The 21,774-nt window shown below is 44.6% G+C and overlaps 1 protein-coding gene across 3 annotated transcripts; it reads left to right on the plus strand.

Moving 5' to 3' along the window:
• The first annotated feature begins 487 nt into the window (after positions 1-487).
• Positions 488-21,415, plus strand: EIF2D (eukaryotic translation initiation factor 2D). Of its 3 annotated transcripts, NM_001132324.1 has the most exon segments (15): positions 583-747; positions 1,660-1,850; positions 3,573-3,656; positions 4,721-4,811; positions 7,547-7,654; positions 9,869-10,122; positions 10,614-10,731; positions 12,692-12,737; positions 13,164-13,267; positions 13,388-13,537; positions 13,908-13,997; positions 15,806-15,901; positions 17,167-17,287; positions 19,202-19,376; positions 21,212-21,411. In NM_001132324.1, coding segments are annotated over 15 exon segments (1,755 nt in total). In that variant the 5' UTR covers positions 583-691; the 3' UTR covers positions 21,283-21,411.
• The last annotated feature ends 359 nt before the right edge of the window (positions 21,416-21,774 follow it).

The following is a 21,774-nucleotide window of genomic DNA, read 5'->3' on the forward strand; positions in this document are numbered from 1 at the left end:
ATGTTGGTCAGGCTGGTCTCGAACTCCCGACCTCAGGTGATCCGCCCGCCTCGGCCTCCCAATTCTTTTTCTTTCTTTTTTTTGTATTTTTTATGGGGATGGGGTTTCGCCATGTTGCCCAGGCTGGTCTCGAACCTCTGGGCTTAAGCGGTCCGCCCGCCTCGGCCTCCCAAAGTCTGGGATAACAGGCTTGAGCCACCGCGCCCGGCCGAAGCCTGAACTCATGTTTATCAGTTCAATTATTTTTGCGGAATTGAACCGAACCGAATGGAATGGGAGCTTGCAGAGACCTTCTACTCAAAGCAGTTCCTAAGGTTGATGGGGTGGAAAGAAATAAACAGAACAGCTGTTGGCGTGGCCGAGTCGCTACGGAGGGGCAAACCCGAGCTGCTCGCGCAGGCGCAGAGCCAGGCCCGCGAGGGGATGGGACGGTGGGCGGGGGAGGGGCGTTCCCTGGGCCCTGCCCCTCCCTGCCCTGCTTTAGTTCCAGGTATCGCCACTGGGGGCGGCCGCGGCCTCCCCAGCGGCAACGGCCACGAAGCTTCGCGGCCCTGGTTTCCAGCCGGGCCCTTTTCGCGGCCGGGCCCCAGCATGGCTGCCCCCACGGTTGCGGGCCTGGCAGCTGCTGCGCCCTCGCTTTCTTGACATTCCCTGGCTTCTGTGCTCTCTTCCCCAGGCCACCCCAGCAGACATGTTTGCCAAGGCCTTTCGGGTCAAGTCCAACACGGCCATCAAGGGGTCGGACAGGTGAGGGAGGAAAGGGGCCTGCTCTGCCACCAAAACAACCAGACACCTCTTGGGCCCCGCTGGCCCATAGCCCTCGCTGTTCTTGGCCGACATCCTCGGGTGGAGGCCGAGGGGTATGCCAGGGAAGGGACCCCAGAAGGCAAGGGTGGGTTAGACACATTTTGAGGTGAGGATGGAGGGGGACCCGGCTCTCTTTTTATAGTCTAGTGAGTTTAAAAGAAAACGTAGTTAAGTCAGCGTTTACTGACTGCAGACTATTTAAGGTGTTGTGGAGAATGCAGAAGTGAAGGAATACAGAATTCTTGCCCTCCAAAGAGCTTAATGCCCCTTGGGGGAGATCGGATGGGATACCAAGAATTAAAAGTATAAGAGAAAAAAATGACCAGTGATTACTTCTGGCAGCAGAGACAGCTGGAAACTGAAGTGGGAGGGAATAAGGCACATGTGGTAAGAAGAACTGTATCTGTTCAGACAGGGTCACAAATGGAGATTGTGTTTGGAATTTTGTAACCAGTGCTTTGTAGTTGTCTATAGGTCTTATGGCATAGTTATTTAATCATAAACTGGCAGATTTGCGAAGCACGTATGAGAAAGGTGTGGGCCCAAGAGCTAGGCATGAAGTCAGGAAGGCAGGGCTGTTTCCTGTGTCAGGCTAACTTGGATTGTTCACTGGGCCTGTTTTCCCACCCATAAAATGGAAAGGCATACTCCAGGAATGAGTGAAAATAGATGACAATGGATGAAAAAGAGTTTAGGATGTTTCAGAAGAGTGTGTGTGAGACTAGGACATCATAAACCAGGCAATCTTTCTTTGGCCCTCGTGATTTTATAGTGAGCACTTTTGAGTTCGTTCTTGATACTTATTAAAAGTCTGTCCAGGCAGCATTCACAGTGCTGGTGTGCTTTCTACAGGAGAAAGCTTCGAGCTGATGTGACAACTGCTTTCCCCACCCTTGGAACTGATCAAGTCTCTGAGTTAGTACCTGGAAAGGAGGAGCTCAACATTGTGAAGTTGTATGCTCACAAAGGGGATGCAGTGACTGTGTACGTGAGTGGTGGTAACCCCATCCTCTTTGAACTGGAGAAAAATCTGTATCCAACAGGTATGACAACAGGACGAAGATGGCCATTACCATTAGGTAGTTCTTGCTTAACATCTGCTTCTGTTTCTTTCATTGTCTCCCATAAAATAAGCAAGCACAAAATCTCCCAATACCATCCCCAAGGATCTTTATGGACCTAGTGTTCCTAGAATTGAGTCTTTCAATTCCTTTGGAATTCTGCAAAAGGTTTTCTCTTATGCAAAACCACTGTAGGAGGGATTAAAAAAGGGCTGACATAGTAAGTAAGGGTGGTTGCAAAGGGAAGTTCTGAGATGAAGAAACAGTGGCTGAGAAGTTTACAGTGGGTTGACTAGGGATAGAGCAGAGGTCTTGAAAAGGATGGAATTTCAGGGCATGTCTCCATGAGACAGAGTCTTGCTCTGTTGCCCAGGCTGGAGTGCAGTGGCGCAACCTCGACTCACTGCAAGCTGCGCCTCCTGGGTTCACGCCATTCTCTTTCCTCAGCCTCCCAAGTAGCTGGAACTACAGGCACCCGCCACCACGCCCAGCTAATTTTTTGTATTTTTTAGTAGAGACGGGATTTCACCATGTTAGCCAGGATGATCTTGATCTCCTGACCTCGTGATCCGCCGGCTTCGGCCTCCCAAAGTGCTGGAATTACAGATGTGAGCCACTGCGCCTGGCCAAAAATGTATATATTTTTTAGAGACAAGGTCTTACGCTGTCACCCAGTCTGAAGTGCAGTGGTGTGATCATAGCTAACTGTAACCTCAACCTCCTGTGCTCAAGGGATCCTCCCACCTCAGCCTCCTGTGTAGCTGGGACTACAGGCATATGCCACCATGTCTGGCTACTTTTAAAATTTTTGGTAGAGACAAGGTCTCACTATGTTGCTCGGGCTGGTCTTGAACTCTTGAGCTGAAGTGATTTTCCTGCCTCAGTCTCCGAAAGTGTTGGGATTACAGGCATGAGCAGGGTGCCCAGGCTAAAAAATGTTTCTTAAAACTATCTGTAGCAGGATTTTCCTAAAATACTGAAAAGAGATACTGTGATAGGAATGAAGCTGGATTGATAAGCTACATATCCAGCTGTTTTCATGGTGTACTTCAACCATATGTCTCACAGGGATTTTTTAGGCTGTGAGTGGCTCTCTAGGATTCTTTGCCTTCTCTGTCACAAATCTCAGGGACTCAGTCTCCTTTTCTCTTTTCCATAGCTGCTGACACCTACTTTGTAACTTGGGGCTTTTCATCCTCCAGGAGTGGCTGCAATAGTGCAATGCAATATCCTTAGGCCACTCCTGCCCCTGATCTCACTTCCTTGCTGTACCTGAAGACAACCACAATGCTTTTTGACCTAGGGGTTTTTGCTGCTTAATCACTATGGAAACGGGATAAAAATGATAAACATGGGAAAGTTTCCAAATTTTATACAGCTGGCTTCCTGTTCTTAGGCTACTTGCTTCTGAAGCCATAAATAAAAGCTTCATTGGTTCTCTGCCCTCACTTTTTTGTCCACTGTGACCATTTTCTGCTGCTGCAATCCGGGTGCCTCCAAATCTCAGGTGACACTCAGTTTCTTAGGTTTTTTCCTTCCTCAAAAACGAAACCTCTCTGGGCATCCCCTTACAACCTTCTCTTTAGCTTTGAGTTGAGTTTCTTTCCTGTATTCTAATTAAAGCGACCATAGTGTTAGGTTTTTCCATTTCTCTAGAAGATTGGCTTTTTGGTAGTAGTGTTTTCTGGATCTCTTTTTGTACAGTGTACACGCTGTGGTCCTATCCTGATCTTCTGCCAACCTTTACAACATGGCCTCTGGTACTCGAGAAACTGGTAGGGGGAGCAGGTAAGAGGATTTTCCTATAGTCTGGCTATTGGCTGAAACCTACTTAGCAAAAGCCAACTGATGTAATAAACTTACCCATTTCCTATGTTTGTGTGGTTGAAAAATGGAATTTTTTCCCCTGTGTGTTTTATGTTTCTCACTTGGCTGGTTCCACACAAGATCTCTGGGCCTCTCTGGCCCTGTTGTAAGGCTTAAATAAGTGTTGTGAAAGTACTTTGTGAACCACCATGTGCTATACTATAAATCAATAAGCTGAATTTAGGAAACTAGGACAAGACAGATCATGTTATAGGCTACTCAAACTTTTTTTTTTTTTTTTTTTTTTTTTTTTTTTTTTTGAGATGGAGTCTCACTCTGTTGCCCAGGCTGGAGTGCAGTGGCATGATCTCGGCTCACTACAACCTCTGCCTCCCAGGTTCAAGCGATTCTCCTGCCTCAGCCTCCCGAGTAACTGGGTTTACAGGTGTGCGCCACCACGCCTGGCTAATTTTTGTATTTTTAGTAGAGACAGGGTTTCACCATGTTGGCCAGGCTGGTCTCGAACGTCTGACCTGAAGTGAACTGCCTGCCTTGGCCTCCCAGAGTGCTGGGATTACAGGCGTGAGCCACTGCACCTGGCTAAGAGTATGTCTTTTATGCCAGAAGAATGTTAGGAGCTGAGTCTGGAGTGGAAGTGAAGGTTCCCACTTCTGGCTTAGAAACCACCATTTGAATAAAAATAAATATCCTGCTATTGGATGGGTGAAGGGGTCATCAAAGGCGTAAGCCACAGGCATAAGGCACTGCACCTGACCAGGACACTCAAACTCTGTTTGACCTTTAGCCCCCTAAGGAGAGAAGGTCTGATACTGAAGTTGCCATTTTTCATTTTTATTATGAATAACATAGTTGATAACTAATAACTCTTTTTTTGTTGGAAGTTGCCATTTTTCATTTCTATTATGAATAACATAGTTGATACCTAATAACTATTTTTTTGTTGAGTGAGTGAGGAAATGAAGTAAAACACAGGGTGAGATGGAGGCCGAATGCAGGTTGTGATATTTTTGTTTTGTGCATTGCAGATTTGATGCTGCCTGGACTAGTGATGCCCCCTGCTGGTCTGCCTCAGGTACAGAAGGGCGACCTCTGTGCCATTTCTTTGGTGGGGAACAGGTACTGTGCCAGGCAACTGTGCCTTTGGGGGAAAAACTTGTGTAAAAGAGAAGTTGGAGGGGAATGACAACTTATAAAGCATATGAACAAAAGAGTGAAAGCAAAAATCGGTTTTGGAAGAAGCACAGTGGGCCAGCAGGGGAATGGCAGCGAACCTATGGGGAGTCCATGCGCCTGGGCAGAGTGTATTTGTTGCTTGCTGTTGCTGCTCTGTTTTCTTTCAACTTAGCATTTTTATTTTATTTTATTTTATTTTATTTTATTTTATTTTTTAGATTTACAGAAGAGTTGCAAAGATAGTAGAGTTCTGAAATGCTCATTACCCAGCTTCCTCTAATGGTAGCCTCTTACATAACCACAATATAGATTATTACAACTAAGAAATTAACATTGACAAAGTACTGCTAACTAAACTACAGACTTTATTCATATTTCCCCAGTTTTTTCACGGATGTCTTCTTTCTCTTCACATATCCAATGTAAAATACCAAATTGCATTTAGTCGTCGTGTCTCCTTAGTCTCCTTCTGTTTGTGACCTTTTTTGTTTTTTTTGTTGTTGTTGTCTTTCATCACCCTCATGCTTTTCCCCTATATCCATATCATTATCCTCATCTTTTAATTATTTTTGATAGCTTTATTGAGATACAGTTTACATACAGACAGGATCTCACTCTGTTGCTCAGGCTGGTCTCAAATTGTTGGCTTCAAGCGATACTCCTGCCTTGGCCTCCCAAAGAGTTGGGATCACAGGCATGAGCCACTGTGTCTAGCCTCCACTGCTTTTTAAAAATAAGAAGTAATTGTATGAACAACTCTGAAAAATTAAAAGCCCCCCTTACCCCACAATCTTTTTCTCCTAGAAATAACCATTATCATTTTGATGTGTGTCCTTCTTGTCGTTGTTCTACACACATATACATGTGCATATAAAAACACATGGCTTAGGGTATGTGTGTTTAAAAATTCAAACGAAATTATACTGTGTATGTGTTATTTTTTCACTTAATGTAGTGTGGACATTTTCTTTTTTTAATTTTTATTTTTTAGTGGACATTTAAATACTAACTTAATACACATTTAAATTTAACTGTGTATTAAATAAGAACACACAGATCTGCCAAACCTTTTTACCTGTTGTGTGATGATAGAAGAAGCCCTCTCCTGGTGGACATTGAGGTTGCCTCCAATTTGTCTCTATTACAAACGTTATCTTATTAATGCTTCTAGGGACACTGTTGCTAGTATTTTTCCAGAGTAGATACTGAAATGCAGAATTGTTAGGTTGAAGATCATGTGTATTTTCTGTTTTCCTACAAACAAGCTGTATCAGTTTTTACACCTACCTGCAGCATATATGGAGCCTGTTTCCCTATACTCTCGCCAATACTGGATATGATAGGTCATCTTCATTTGTGTTATCCTAGTAAGTGCAAAATTACATCTTACTATTTTTTTTGTCATGGAGATGACCAAGATGGACTCATTATTTTGATAATTTCTTCTTTGAGAGAGAAGGAAAGAGCAATGGTAGGCATGGGAGGGGTCAATGTTCAAAGATCTTATTTTTGCTACTCATATTATTCTATTTTCCTTGAACGCTTTGGAACCAAGCATGTAGAAACTTCTGTTTACCTGTAGCAGAAATTACAGTTGAAAAGAATGATGGTGTTACCGTTTTTCTCCCCCAATATTTTATCTGAGATAGGAGGAAACTATGTAAATGGATATTTGGCCTGTTCACTTTAGCCTTTAGAGTGTATATGGGGGTGGAGCTGTGGATGGTTTGTGGTAGGGGTAATGATATGAGGGGTTGTTAAAAAATACAAGTCATGTTCAAGATTGGAGTTCTCAAGCCATTGACCTTTCAGGGGTAGATGAGAAAAACCTTCTTTTAAGAACTGGGAAAGAAGCCAGATTCAGATTTTGTGGCAGGAACTGACCTATAGGTACAGTTAGCAGAGCTACCAGGTTTAAAGTAAGTTCAAGTATTAGGAACTCTCACTTGGACCCTGGCTACCTTGCCAGGCTTATGTATTATTCCCCCACTGTTATCCAGCTAGTCACCCGTCCTTACAGGCAATATCTGATTGATCAATGCTTGAGTAACACTGGGCTGACAGAGATTTCTCATCTGGGCTTTGGAAGTTTCTGTAGTTACTGTATATGTGGTTGTTTTTGATATCCTGGAAACATCCAGTTCTTAGATATATAGTTACACTGAGCAACCCCTCTTACAAAGTCAACTTAGAAGGAACTTCTCTAGTTGGCCCCACTATGTGTCTCTTCTCTCTTCCCTATGGCATCCCTCAGCCTAATTTATGATATATGAATTGTCTCCCCTTTAAACTTCCTTATGGGATGGCTATGACTTCTTTAAGGTAGAGGAGATAATTTATATTTTTGAAATTAATGAAAGGGAACATTAAATGTCCTTCCAAGACCTACCTGGATTTAATTCACAGCAGGAATAAAACAAAGGCAGTGATAAAGTCAACAGAGGAGTTACTAATACAGAAGTTTAGTGTTTAGTTTAATGTTTGGTCAAGGGATTTTTGAAAGTAATATTTGTAGGTAATCTGAAGAAAACTGAGAGTGGACTGAGTTTGGTTTTAGGATACAAGACCTTCAAATTGGTAACCTTGGTATTTTTACCACATGTGTCAGAAGATGATCCTAACATGTGCCCTTCCCATAGACTTTCCCTGACCCTGGTCTCTGGCTTCCTTCTTCTTAGAGCCCCTGTAGCCGTTGGAGTTGCAGCCATGTCCACAGCTGAGATGCTCACGTCAGGCCTGAAGGGAAGGGGCTTCTCTGTGCTCCACACTTACCAGGACCACTTGTGGTGGGTACAGAGTTTCTTCTGTTTTACAGAGAACCGGGGCAGCTGGGGAGAGGATGGGGCCTGTGATTCAGGAGTGAGAGTTTTGGTCCTAGCCATGTCTTTAAGCAAGTTGCTAACCCCAGACTTTTATTTCCTTACCACATATAAAGAAAATATTTTTTTCCCCTGTTTGGACAAGTAATGAGAGAGAACTTTATTTTCTAAGTGAATTATAGAATCTTAGACCCAAAGGAAGACCTTAGGGATCATCCGCTCTGCCTCTCAGTACAGTGATACTCGTTTTTTTATAGCCCTGGTCAATCTGGCCCTAGCTGCCATGCACATTTTATGCATCATGTGACCCCATGATGAGTGCTTCTGAATCCAAGTCACAGCAGGGTAGACCTTTAGACACCAGGATTATAACCTGATTACTTTTATGTTATTCAAATTTCACATTCCAGACTCCTCCTCCTCATGAAAGTAACACATTTTGACTGTAAAGGTTGCATTCTTGAGACGTGTACCTGTTCATTTTCTGGTTATTTTCTTGTCATTTTAGCAAAACAGTAAGCAGTGATTTTCTCAAAAAACACATTTAGCCAAGTATTGTGGCCTGTTGGTATAGATTCATTCTTATATTTTCTAGCCCAGTCTTGGAATTATTAATTTGTTTTTGTTTTTTTTTTTTGAGATGGAGGCTTGCTCTGTCGCCCAGGTTGGAGTGCAGTGGCGTGATCTCAGCTCACTGCAAGCTCCGCCTCCCAGTTCACGCCATTCTCCTGCCTCAGCCTCCTGAGTAGCTGGGACCACAGGCGCCTGCCACCATGCCCGGCTAATTTTTTGTATTTTTAGTAGAGACGGGGTTTCACCGTGTTAGCCAGGATGGTCTTGATCTCTTGACCTCGTGATCCACCCTCCTCGGCCTCCCAAAGTGCTGGGATTACAGGTGTGAGCCACTGCGCCCAGCCTTTTTTTTTTTTTTTTTTTTTTTTGGAGATGGAGTTTTGCTCTTGTTGCCCAGGCTGGAGTGCAGTGGCGCAATCTCAGCTCACTGCAACCTCTGCCTCTCGGTTCAAGTGATTCTCCTACCTCAGCCTCCCAAGTAGCTGGGATTACAGGCATGTGCCCACAACACCCGGCTAATTTTTTTGTTTTTAGTAGAGACCGGGTTTCACCGTGTTGGCCAGGCTAGTCTCGAACTCCTAACCTCACGTGATCTGCCCATCTAGGCCTCCCAAAGTGCTGAGATTACAGGCGTGAGCCACCACTCCCTGCCGGACTTATTAATTTTACAAGTACTGGCCAAGCCCTCCTTTGTTGGAGGTACAAGCTCATTTTAACCTGTTTTTAGATATTTGAGGGCTGATGACTGATGTTCTCCTAGCACCTTGTTGTTTAACTATCAGTCTGGGCAACAGCAATCAAGGTCAGGTTATCTAAGTTGTGTTAGCAGCAGCTGCTTTGGTTCTCTCCCTGCACCTTGAAAAAAATATTTACGGTATTTGCCTGATCAGAATAGCCTAAACATACCCTTTGGCTTTACTGTGAACAACACTGAGAAGCCTTGCCATAACTATTAGTTAAAACTTAGTTTGATTTGCATAATGTTTGCTAAGATAAAGTTTTTTACTGCTCTGTGTGCTTTGCTATATGGCATCGCCTTTTTTCCTGTCTTCCTAAGGCTTAGTGGCATAAAACCATGGCAATCTCTGCTTTCCACGTTAGACTGCATTTGATGTAACACAGAAGCCACTGATTTTGCAGTCCTTGAGCAGTCCAGGTGTTTGTGTTTTATTACATATGCTGAACTGTGGGTTTGCATTTCACCAAACAGATATTACAGATTCATTCCCGATCTTAATGTTCATATTTAATTCAAATTGGTTTTGTTATTAACTCAGAGGAAGGGAACATTTTTGGGAGTTTATCTTAAACTCCTTTTTCTTTAATCTTTCTCAGTCTTGGGATGTCTATTAATAGTATTCTTTTGGGATAGGGAGGAGACAAGATTTATTCTGTCCATTTCAGAGATGAGGAAACTGAGGCATGGAACTTTTGGGGGCCCAGAATTGAAAGTACGCTTGAGATGAGGGCATAGGCTCTCTGCCCCCTCCTGGCCACTCCTGCCTGTTGGCTCTCTGCTGTCTCTGACCTCACTGCTGACTCCTCTGTGGCCAGGGCTGGAGAGTGTTGGAGCTGCTGCTTGATGTTTCTGACATGAGATTTTTCCAGGCGGTCTGGAAACAAGTCCTCTCCACCTTCCATTGCTCCACTGGCCCTGGATTCAGCAGATCTCAGTGAAGAGAAGGGGTCTGTCCAGGTGGACTCCACCCTGCAGGGAGACATGAGGCACATGACCCTGGAGGGGGAAGAGGAGAATGGGGAGGTTCACCAGGCATGTGAAGACAAGTCTCCCTCAGAAGCCCCAGAAGACACCAGCACCGGGGGCCTGAACCAAGACTCCACAGATAGCAAAACGCTTCAAGGTATAACTCTAGGAGGAGAAGAGCCCATCTCCCCACCTCTCAATTTAGGAGGCTGACAAGCTCCACTCCACTGCTGACTAGAATGGCCCTCAAGCTCCTGGGGGAGGAGGGGAAGGTCCTTATTTTCTGTGAGGGTGGCACAGCAGCCCTTTCACATCTTGTTTTGAATCCCAGGAAGTCACGTCTTCCTGGGAGCTAATCTGCCCTGGCATTTGCCTGTTTTCAGCTACAAAGCCCTCCAAGGTTTCTTCTGGCTCAGTTTCTCTGGGTGAACACTCCTAGCTTGGTGGGACTTTGTGGCTTGACTCCTTCTCTGGGGTCAACCCTCTTTAAAGGCTCAGTGCTCAAGAGAGGCTGGGAGCTTTGGTACCTGGGAATGGGTTCCTTTCAGAGCCAAGCAGGTGAGGTAGGGATGAAGCTGGGGGTCGTTTTCTTGTACCAGGTGTTCTGTATCCCTCAGGAAGGATGTGGCTCTTGTCTTTTCCCTGCAGAGCAAATGGATGAGCTGTTACAGCAATGCTTCTTACATGCCTTGAAGTGCCGAGTCAAAAAGGCTGACCTCCCTTTACTCACCAGCACTTTCCTTGGCAGCCACATGTTCTCCTGCTGGTATGGAAAGCACTGATGTGGGCTGGAGGCCGGGGCCGGGGTCTCACGTGTGCTCCTTGGTAGTAGGACAGGATGGGGCCAATGCAGGGACTGGTTGAGGGACATGCTGTGGAAGGAGTGGAGGGGAAGGCTTATCTGACAAGTACATTAGTTCCTGGGTTCTAAAAAGTTAATTCTTAGCTTGCTGGGCTGTTAAAACAAAATCTTAAATTTTAGCCAATGAAAGGATATTGAGGACCAGAAACTTAAAATTCCTGAGATTCCGTGAACACTGCCTCTGCCGTAGGGGTTCTGGGCAACCTCACAAATCGGGCAGCGTGTCCTGTGCAGGAAGTGTCCCAGGGCACCTCTTTGTCAGGAAGCTTCTTCTGGAACATTCAACCTCCTCACACTTCTGAAAAGTATGTCGGGGGCCACATTAGGTTTTATTAGGTTATTGCGTGTGGATAGAACCTGGATTTTGAAGACAGAGCCATCTGGACTCAACTGCTAGGTCTCCTGGGTGTTCGAGCAATGTGCATTTTAGCTTGTTACTGGGCTTCTCTGAGTCCTAATTTCTAATAATCATGGGATTGCTGTAAAGATTACATAGCCTGAACCATAATAAGCATTCAGTAAATACTATCGTGTCAGGAGGTTTGCTTATTGATTTTTACCCTGAGATTGAATTTATTTATTTATTTATTTATTTGTTGTTTTGAGACACAGTTTCACTCTGTCACCCAGGCTGGAGTGCAGTGGCGTGATCTCGGCTCACTGCAACCCCTGCCTCCCAGGTTCAAGAGATTCTCCTGCCTCAGCCTTCCCGAGTAGCTGGGATTACAGGCACATGCCACCATGCCCAGCTAATTTTTGTATTTTTAGTAGAGATGGGGTATCACCATGTTGCCCAGGCTGGTCTTGAACTCCTAACCTCAAGTGATCCGCCTGCCTCGGCCTCCCGTAGTGCTGGGATTACAGGCGTGACCCACTGTGGCCGGCCTGAATTTATTTCTTTTTGAGAATCTGACTGTGATTTTTTTAAAAAGTGATTCTTAATGTAATGTCTTCCCATTTATACTTGGGCGTCTTTAAGCTATCCTGTACAAATGTGGTGTCTGGAGTGTGTGGAGGGATACTTGGTAATCTGTCCTGACTTTCTTGGGTTGCAAATACATGGTAAAGGGGCCCCAGAATATTCTGTAGGATAGGATCCTGGGGTGGATTCTAGAAGGACTCCTCGAGAATCCACAGCTACTGCGTGTCATGTTTTGAGAGAAGATGTAAGCTTTTATCAGGAATGTCCCCTCCAAAACTAATTGCTGTAGTGCAGGGGTCAGCATGTTTTTCTGTAAAGGACCAGATAGTAAATATGAATATTTTCAGTTTTGCAGGCCATACCATCTCTGTTGCAACTACTCGATGCTGCCATTGTAGCACTAATGTGACCATAGACAGTAGATAATTAGTTGGCCAAACCTGACCCCAGGATGCGGCTTGCTGGGCCCACTCCAGGCCTGGCTGCCCGCAGTGTGAGTTTGCTGTTGCAACTTTGGAGGCCACAGAAGGTTGTCTGGTCTGGGAGGAATCTAAGGCTGTATCCAATGCGGTAGCCACTGGCCACATGTCACTATTTTCAGTTTAAATTAATTTAAAGTAAATAAAATTTAAAATTCAGTTTCCTTGGTCACATTAGTCACACTTCAAGTACTTACTACCCACATGTAGCTAATGGCTGCCCTGTTAGACAACACAGAGAACATTCCACGTCTATGGAAAGTTCTGTTGAACAGCACTGATTTAGAATGTCCCATAGTCTGCGTCCCTCTCTGATGTCATCCCTGGGCAGAGAGTTCTGGCACAGTGGCCTCTCTCTGAAGGTGCGGGAGGAAGGCTGAGGAAAAAGGCCCTCCTCTCAGTGTCAGGCAGGTCTCAGTATGACTGCTCATTAGTTTAACTTGCCTTTTCCATCTGCCATCAGCCCCGAAGGACGACAACTGGACATAAAGAAGTCAAGCTACAAAAAGGTAAGCAAGGATCTTCTTTGCAGACCCATGCAGAGAGTTGTGTAGGGGCACATATGACATAAGCCAGATGGATGCTGGGGAAGCCTTGTCTACCAGGCTCAGTCTAGAATTAAGCTTTTTGACTCCAAGTATAAGGGGGAAGAAAGAAACTCTCCCTGGGCTGAAGCAGTTGGTGGCACCCACTCTCCTTTCTCCTTTGACCCCTTTATATCTGATTAGAGTTCTGAATGGCCTCACTGGTTAGTCTCTAGCAGCTTCTTGCTCCCTGGCCCTCAGGCTGGGGGCCTCCCAGTTCCTGGTTGATGAAGGCAGGGGCTGTCTCATATCCCTGCACAGTCCCTGCCTAGCTCACTCTGGCACATCCTGGGTGCTCAGTATGTGTGTGGAATCAATGAAGTCCCCTACCACTGGCCCTCTCTCCCTTAGCTCTCTAAGTTCCTGCAGCAAATGCAGCAGGAGCAGATTATACAGGTGAAGGAGCTGAGCAAAGGGGTGGAGAGCATTGTGGCTGTGGACTGGAAACACCCGAGGTGAGTGCAGGGGGCCTGTCACTGTAGCCCAGCTGGCCCCAGGGCACGTGGGCCACGGACTGGGGATTGCTGAGATGCTAGTATAAAATGTGTTTTTTCTTTCCTTCTGCTGGGTTTTAGGATTACATCTTTCGTCATACCCGAGCCCTCCCCGACCTCCCAGACTATCCAGGAGGGTAGCAGGGAACAGCCCTATCACCCTCCAGATATAAAACCCCTCTACTGTGTCCCAGCCAGCATGACCCTGCTCTTCCAGGAGTCTGGCCACAAGTGAGTTTTTGGAGAGCAGCCCTTCTCTGCCTGCTTGGTGTTCTGGCCTACAGTTCCTCTCAACCTGAGTAGTGCTCTTTTGCGACTGGCAAAACCTGCTCTGCCCCTGTTCTCCCCTTCTCCAAAATCCAGCTTCCAGCCTCCTTCCCTGGGCAAGTTCCTCTGGACTAAATGAATGAGTAGGTCTCACCCTTTTCTGCCTGTAATTATTCTTCACATGGTCATGCTCACTTCAGTCAGGAAAAGGGAAGAAACTAGAGGCCGAAAGCTAAGGAAAGTCACCTGCTCAGCAGGGAGTGAGTCTGGGCATCTGCATTTTTGTCTCATGGCACAGCATGAACTAACCCCTGGGTCACTTCTCCTCACCTAGGAAGGGGAGCTTTCTGGAGGGCAGTGAGGTCCGAATGATCGTCATTAACTACGCCAAGAAAAATGACCTGGTTGATGCAGACAACAAAAAGTGAGTGCATGAGAAGCACCAGATCTGTCTTATTGGGTCTTTGTCTTTATCAGACATAGACACATTTGGGGAGGATGTCTGGGAGGGAGAATAGAAAACCATAGCATCTTAGAGGTAATTAAGATCAGTGGTTTCCAAACCATGGGCTGTGGACACCCAGAGTTACTGTCTGGGGTATTCAGATCCATGTATACGATCAACATTGACTACAGACTAAGTAAATATTCTCTCACAAATACCCATTAATCATCTTTAATTGGCTATTGTGAGGAATAAAATGCAAGCTTACAAAGAATTTACTGAAGTCATCATAGCTTTAGGTATTTATTTTTATTGATGGATATTTGTACATATTTATGGGGTGCGCGTGGTATTTTGTTACATGCACAGAGTGTATAATGATCAAGGCAGGGTATTTGGGGTATCATCACCTCGAGTATTTACCATTTCTATGTGTTGGGAACACTTTAAGTCCTCTCTTCTAGCTATTTTGACATACACAATACATTGTTGTCAACTACAGTCACCTTACTCCGCTCTCAAAGATTAAACTTATTTCTTCTATCTAACTGTATATTTGTACCCATTATGGTATTATTTTCTTAAAAAGGGATACAGATGGTAAACTACCAGATGAAGAGAGTTCCATTAATTGTTTTTTACTTTAATGGCCGGGCACTGTGGCTCATGTCTGTAATCCCAACATTTTTATAGGTCGAGGCGGGAGGATTGCTTGAGGCCAGGGGTTTGAGACCCACCTGAGCAGCATGGTGAAACCCTGTCGCTACAAAAAATACAAAAATTAGCCGGGCGTGGTAGGGCATGCCTGTAGTCTCAGCCACTTGGGAGGTTGAGGTGGGAGGATCGCTTGAGCCCAAGAGGTTGAGGCTGCAGTGAGCAATGATCATGCCACTGCACTGCAGCCTGGGTGATATAGTGAAACCTCATCTCAAAAAAAATTTTTTTTTCACTTTAAAAAAAATCATCATGATAAAAAAGTTGAGACATACCAGCCTAATCTAATACCTTCATTTTATTTTATGTTTTATTTTTATTTTTGAGACAGAGTTTTGCTCTTGTTGCCCAGGCTGGAGTGCAGTGGTACAATCTGTGCTCACTGCAACCTCTGCCTCCCAGGTTCAAGCGATTCTCCTGCCTCAGCCTCCCGAGTAGCTGGATTACAGGGATGCGCCACCATGCCCGGCTAATTTTTGTATTTTTAGTAGAGACGGGGTTTCACCATGTTGGCCAGGCTGGTCTCAAACTCCTGACCTCAAGTGATCCACCCATCTCGGCCTCCCAAAGTGCTGGGATTACAGGCGTGGGCCACTGCGCCCGGCCCTATTTTTAGTAGAGATGGGGTTTTACTGTGTTGGCCAGGCTGGTCTTGAACTTCTGACCTCAGGTGATCCTCCCACCTCAGCCTCCCAAAGTGCTGGGATTACAGGCGTGTGCCACTGCACCTGGCCAACACCTTCATTTTAAAGATCCCCACTTCCTTTCTTTCTTCCTCACTAGCCAATTTTGATGCTAAGCTTAGAAAGCCGTGGTCACATGCTTAGTTAGTAGCAAAGGCTCCTGATCTTCAAATTTATCCCATCTCACTTTCCCTTCCACCTCCTGCTTTTCCTAGGAAAGCATATGTGTATCTCCCACCCGTAAGGTGTATTGCCTTTTGGACTGTGGGCCCATAATTGATGCATATCCTGAATGTCTATAAAGGCCATATGAGAGATGAATCCTGAGTTAGCCTTCAGGTCAGAAGGGACAAGTCTAGGATTTCTTCATTGCCTCTTCTTTCCCTTTAGTCTTGTGAAATTGGATCCCATCCTATGTGACTGCATCTTAGAGAAAAATGAACAGCATACAGTCATGAAGCTTCCATGGGACAGTCTTCTGACCAGGTAACGAGCATTGGCAGTCCCTCTCCAACTTTTCTATCCCCTCACCTTAATATTGATCACATTGAACTTTAATACTGTCACTATCTTAGCCTTTGATTTTCTTTCTGTAATTCATACCAAGTCAGTCTACATAAACACAGGCTTGAGGAACTCTGATTTGGGGGGTCTTTGGAACAATTTGAGCCAATATGACATAGGAGAACTTGAAAGCAAGAACAAAAAGGAACATTAATTAAAAATAAGAACTTCAGGCAGGCGTAGTGGTGAATGCCTGTAGTCCCAGCACTTTGGGAGACGGAGGCGGTAGGATTGCTTGGGCCCAGGAGGTGGAGGCTGCATTGAGCCATGTTCACGTCACTGCACCCCAGCCTGGGTGACAAGGTGAGACGACCCTGTCTCAAAAAAAGAACTTACTCTGTTAAAGTGAGGGCATTTAAAAAAATAAGAAAAAATAGAATAAGAACTTCAATAAGATGCAGAAGCAAAAGAAGGCTGGGGAAAAGTGTCTTAAAGTCTTTAAAGGAAAAATTTTTAATATTCCTTCTTTTCCACATAACTGAAAATAGTTTATTATCAGGAGTCAGCAAACTACAGCCCATGGGTCAAATCTGGCCTGCCACCTGTTTTTGTAAATAAAGTTTTATTGGAACACAACCATATCCATTTATGTGTTGTCTGTGCGCTGGTTTTATGCTATAATGGCAGAACTGAGTAGTTGTAAGAGACCAGGTGACTGGCAAAACCAAAAATATTTACTGTCTAGCCCTTTATAGAAAAAGTTGTTGATCCTGATATATGTGATAGCAAGAGAAAACTTGGTTAGATAAAAGGTAGAAACTCCTCATGGTAAAAGTTGTCTATAAAACATGTCAGAAATGTGAAGCAGCACTCGCAGGCAATGGGCCACTTAAGGCACATTCTTGAGACAAGTAGTAGCCTCCACAAGGCAGACTGGGCAGATTCTCAAAAGGCCAGGTCAGTGGACCGTTTCCAGGGGCCTAAGTCACTGATGTTCCCATCTTTGAATCAGTGGGTGTCAACCTTGGCTGCATTTTAGGGAGCTTTAAAAATATGTAGCCCTAGTCAGAGATACAGATTTCATTGATCTGGGCTGCAGCTCCCTAGGGATTTGAATGATTCTAGTGTGCAGCCAAGGTTGTGAAACCTGCAGTTTCAGCCTACACCTAACTGCCTGCTGGTAGTGGGGTATGAGGAAATGGTTTCTGTTGGCTTTATCAGTTTGCAACTCATAACTTCTGTTTCAGGTGTTTGGAAAAATTACAGCCTGCCTATCAAGTGACCTTTCCCGGACAAGAGCCCATTGTGAAGAAAGGGAGAATCTGTCCAATTGACATCACCCTAGCACAAAGAGCTTCTAATAAAAAGGTAATTTTAAAAAGACACAATGTTCAAGGATAGTGATTTAATGTTCTTGCCAAGTTCTGGTCTCCCTAATGTGATTGGAGGTTTTTAGATTGGCCTCAAACACATCAAAGATTTTTTTATGAAACACCCGTGTTTATGTGCCTGGGCTGGGCTCTGTATGAAACAGGTAAAGCTGACCCCGCTCACTCACTGCCCTCTAGGATTTTGTTCTAGGAAACTTGCTAGAGCCTGGTTCCAAAAGTAAACAAGATTTTATTTTTATTTTTTTCTTAGAACTATGTTATGGACATTCAGCTCCCACATATTCTTTCACCTCTTAGGCCTTGCTCAATGTAAATAACTTGTAAAAAACTTGCTGAAGGAACTGAGTGTGTTTAGCTTGGCAACACAAAATTGTGGGGAACCAATGACATCTCTCCTCAAATATGTGCAAAGCTGTCCCCTGGCAAAGTAGGGCACTTATTCTATATGCCTTGAAAGGACAGAAATAGGATTATTGGGTGGAAATTCCAAGAAGACAGACTTGAGTTCAAAATAAAGAACTTTGTAGTAGTGTACAGTTACGAGCATGGGCTTTGGATAGTACTGGGTTCAAATGCAGCCGTTGCCTCACTGCCTGACCTTGAGCATGTTACTTCATTTCTTTTTGTCTGAGTTTTACTCTGAAAAATGGAGATAATACCTACCTGGTAAGGCACTGTGAGGATCAAATGAAGGAGTATACGTGGCTGAAGCACTTAGAATGTACTTGGCATATAAATACTTGGTTCTCAATTATTGAGAACCAGTAATGATAACCTTTACAATAATTACTAAGTCACTATTTATTGAGTGTTTAATTATGTGCCAGACACCGAACTAAATAATTTTCATATATATAGTTTATGTAAACACTAATTTTCTGTTAATAATGACAAATAGAATTGTCCAAAATCGAAATTGGTGCTTCATAAAATAGTGAATTTTTTTCTGGAGAGTCTGCAAGCAAAAATTAGGTGAGCACTTGTTGGGGGAGGATGTAGTTGGGGGTTCATGCATCAGGTGGGCAATTGGAAGAGATACGTCCTCTAAAGTCTTATTGATTCTAAGATTTTCTGGGTCTGGAGCCCATTGACAAGCGTAAGGCTAGTTGGAGCTTTTATAGTCTTTATTGATAGCAGTCATCCCCCACACACCCCTGATAGTAATACACTTTACTGTCTGCAGTCATGAATGAGAAAGAATTTGTTTTAAAGCAACAAGGGGGAGAATTGTGATATTTTAAAAGCACTAACATTTTTCTTTCTTATCTCAAAGTCACATACTTGTCATTTGTGAAGTTGAATAACAGAAGAATGCATGTGTTGCTGACTAGATTATTGATATTAAGGAACTATTGTTTGTTAATTTATTTTTAGGTGTGATGATGGTTTTGTTTTTATGTTTAAATGAGCCTTGTCTTTTGGAGATACATACTGAAATATTTATAGATGAAATGATCTGGTGTCTAGGGAGGTTTGCTTTAAAGTAATAGAGGAGTGGGGAGTATACAGGGGTATAGATGAATCAAGGCTGGCCATGAGTTGATAATTGTTGAAACTGGTGATAGGTACATGTGGGTTTATATACTGTTCTGCTTTCATTTATGTTTTGAATTCTCCAAATAAAAAAAACTTAAAAAAGAAGTAGACATTCTATGTGATACAGAGAGTATCTGTCCCTCTAAATATGTAATACATATATTGGATGGGGTAGAGAGAATCAATTTAGAAGCACAAAAATAAGTGATTTGGATTTAAAAAGTACTAGGGTTATAGGAATGGTGAACCATCAGAGAACACAGGGGCTGAGAAGGCTGCTGAGGCTCTGGAAGGCCCTCTGGAGGGAAGGGAATGCAGTCACCACCGTCAGTCTCTGTCCCCACTGTCCCCCCAGGTGACCGTGGTCCGGAACTTGGAGGCCTATGGTCTGGACCCATACTCAGTGGCTGCCATCCTTCAGCAGCGATGCCAGGCTAGCACCACCGTCACTCCTGCCCCTGGGGCCAAGGACAGCCTTCAGGTGCAGATCCAGGGAAACCAGGTCCACCACCTCGGCTGGCTATTGCTTGGTGAGCATCCCCTCTGAAGAGTGGAGGCATTGGTCTAGCTCAGCAAAGACCTTCCTGCCAACTCAACTTGCATAATACACACACACACACACACACACACACACACACACACACACACACACACACACACACACACACACACACACACACACACACACACACACACACACACACACTCTTTCTCTCTCTCTCTCTCTCTTTCTCTCTCCATTTAGTTTTTAGTAGCTATTTAGAGAAGAGGGAACCAGTGTTGGAATCAGATCCTTTGGCTCCTTCCAAATTCAGTGTTTTCTCTTCCACTATTAGAGTAGTTTTCTTCCTGGTTGGTCCCTTTCTATAAAACATATGGCGAGCACCCAAACTTTTGTGCTAGGCCCATTGTTGGGGTTTTTGCAGGCATCTCTCTTAATCATAATGATGCTGCAGAACTGTTATCTGTTTGAGGAAACTGAGGCCCAGAGAGGTTCCATGCCTTGCCCTGAGATCCTCTGACTCTTGAGTGATACAGCTGGGCACGGAACTTTTTTAGACTCCAGAGTCTAAGTTCTTTTTTTTTTTTTGAAACAGAATCTCGCTCTGTCACCCAGGCTGGAGTGCAGTGGCGCAATCTTGGCTCACCGCACTCACTGCAGCCTCCACCTTCCAGGTTCCAGTCATTTCCCTGCCTCAGCCTCCCGAGTAGCTGGGATTATAGGCGCGTGCCACCACGGCCAGCTAATTTTTGTATTTTTAGTAGATATAGGGTTTCACTATGTTGACGAGGCCAGTCTTGAACTCCTGACCTCAGACGATCCGCCTGCCTCGGCCTCCCAAAGTGCTAGGATTACAGGCGTGAGCCACCATGCCTGGCCTAAAGCCTAAGTTCTTTCTACTAACTCTGGGTAACCCAGCCTCCCGTTTGTCCTCACTTCAAACCAGCCATCACATCTCTGCCTGAGTCAGCTTTCTTAAACAAATATGATCACATCACTCCCTTCTAAAAAACTTTGTATGCCTCTTCAATGCCTTCAGAATTAACTCCTAAGCTCAATAAACAAGACCCTCCCAGCCTGACCCCAGCCTTACCCCAGCCTTCCCTGCAGGCTCTCTCTGGCAGCTCCTACACCCATGTTGCAGGCACCAGCTGGCCTGGTCTCCTTGCAGTTCCCCAGATTCTCCTTGCATGTTTACCCACATGTACTTCCACCTGGGCTATCCCCTTGCCTAAGATGCCCTCTCACGCCCAAGCCCACCTGACCTCAGAGGCTCACTGGCCCAGCCCAGGGGTCCTGGGAGACCTGAGCCTAAATTAGCATTTTAAACATTGCTAATGTAGCACTTTCCAATTGTGTTTATATTTCTAGTTAATGTCTGCAGCTTGGCTAATTTTTTCTAATGTCTGAACCTCCTGCCAGACTGAGCTGCATGAGCCAGAAACCTTGCCTTTTTCATCCTCAGGGCCTGGCGGATAGTAAATGCTCATTTAGGCAAATGTATTCCATGGCCTATGGCAGTACTTGACAGTTAACTTCTAGAGTTGAGCCCCTTTATGTGAAGAACCCCATACGAGGTACTGAGAAGAAATGTTATGAGGAAGAGCGAGGAGCACAGACTGAACAGACACATTCTCTCTCGTGAAAAAATTATAAATGCCTGAAATACACCCAGAAAGTAGCTCTCAGTGTGAAAATTTCAGAAATATACACATCAGCTGTGAGGTGTAGGCGTAAGTGGTCAGTCCCGAAGTTGAGTTTGAGCTGAGTGGAATGACATTGTGAGACAACGGGGACTGGTGGAGGGCCAGCCGGGGAGCAAGTTCTTGCTCCGCTGAGGAGTGTGTGCTTTTTGGATTGTAGAAGAGTATCAGCTCCCTCGAAAACACATCCAAGGTCTAGAAAAGGCCCCCAAACCTGGCAAGAAGAAGTGACAGACTCTTTTGTCTCACGTGGTGGATCCGGTGGAAATCCAAGCTCTGGGCTGGTAATTTTTATGAGCATTTTCAGCTTTTGCAAATACAAAATATAATTCTTTACAAAAATAAATTTTTATTCTAATCTAAATCTGACTTCCCTCTTGTTTCCTCCACGTAGCTAAAATATACTAATTTTTGAAGTCGGGAGTATTCTAAGTGGACAGAAGAGGCCACGGTCGGTGGCTGCCATTCTGCCCACGTGGTTTCGATGGTTTCATTCCATCCCTGCTTTCCAGGCAGGCCAGCCCATTCCCAGGTCAGACAGGTGGGGCCTTCCTCTTTTTAAAGACCTTCTACCAAATATCCTACTGCCGAATTAACTTCCTAGCCCCAAAATAGTTCCTTCACATCTCTAAAGGGTTAGTCACTTAGAAAACAGATCCCAGCTGTTCTCTGTCATCAATCAAAGCAACAGAAGAAAGAATTGACCCTAAATTGCAGTAGAAT

This window comes from Pongo abelii, chromosome 1 (assembly GCF_028885655.2).
Source record: "Pongo abelii isolate AG06213 chromosome 1, NHGRI_mPonAbe1-v2.0_pri, whole genome shotgun sequence".
Classification (NCBI taxonomy): Eukaryota; Metazoa; Chordata; class Mammalia; order Primates; family Hominidae; genus Pongo; species Pongo abelii.

What these genes read in the sequence shown, in the direction of transcription:
- EIF2D (XM_054519376.2), top strand. Translation starts at nt 692, where the DNA reads ATGTTTGCCAAGGCCTTTCGGGTCAAGTCCAACACGGCCATCAAGGGG. An exon ending in GCCATCAAGGGGTCGGACAG is followed by an intron (nt 748 to 1,659) that starts GTGAGGGAGGAA and finishes TGCTTTCTACAG; the next exon opens with GAGAAAGCTTCGAGCTGATG. An exon ending in GAAACTGGTAGGGGGAGCAG is followed by an intron (nt 3,657 to 4,720) that starts GTAAGAGGATTT and finishes TGTGCATTGCAG; the next exon opens with ATTTGATGCTGCCTGGACTA.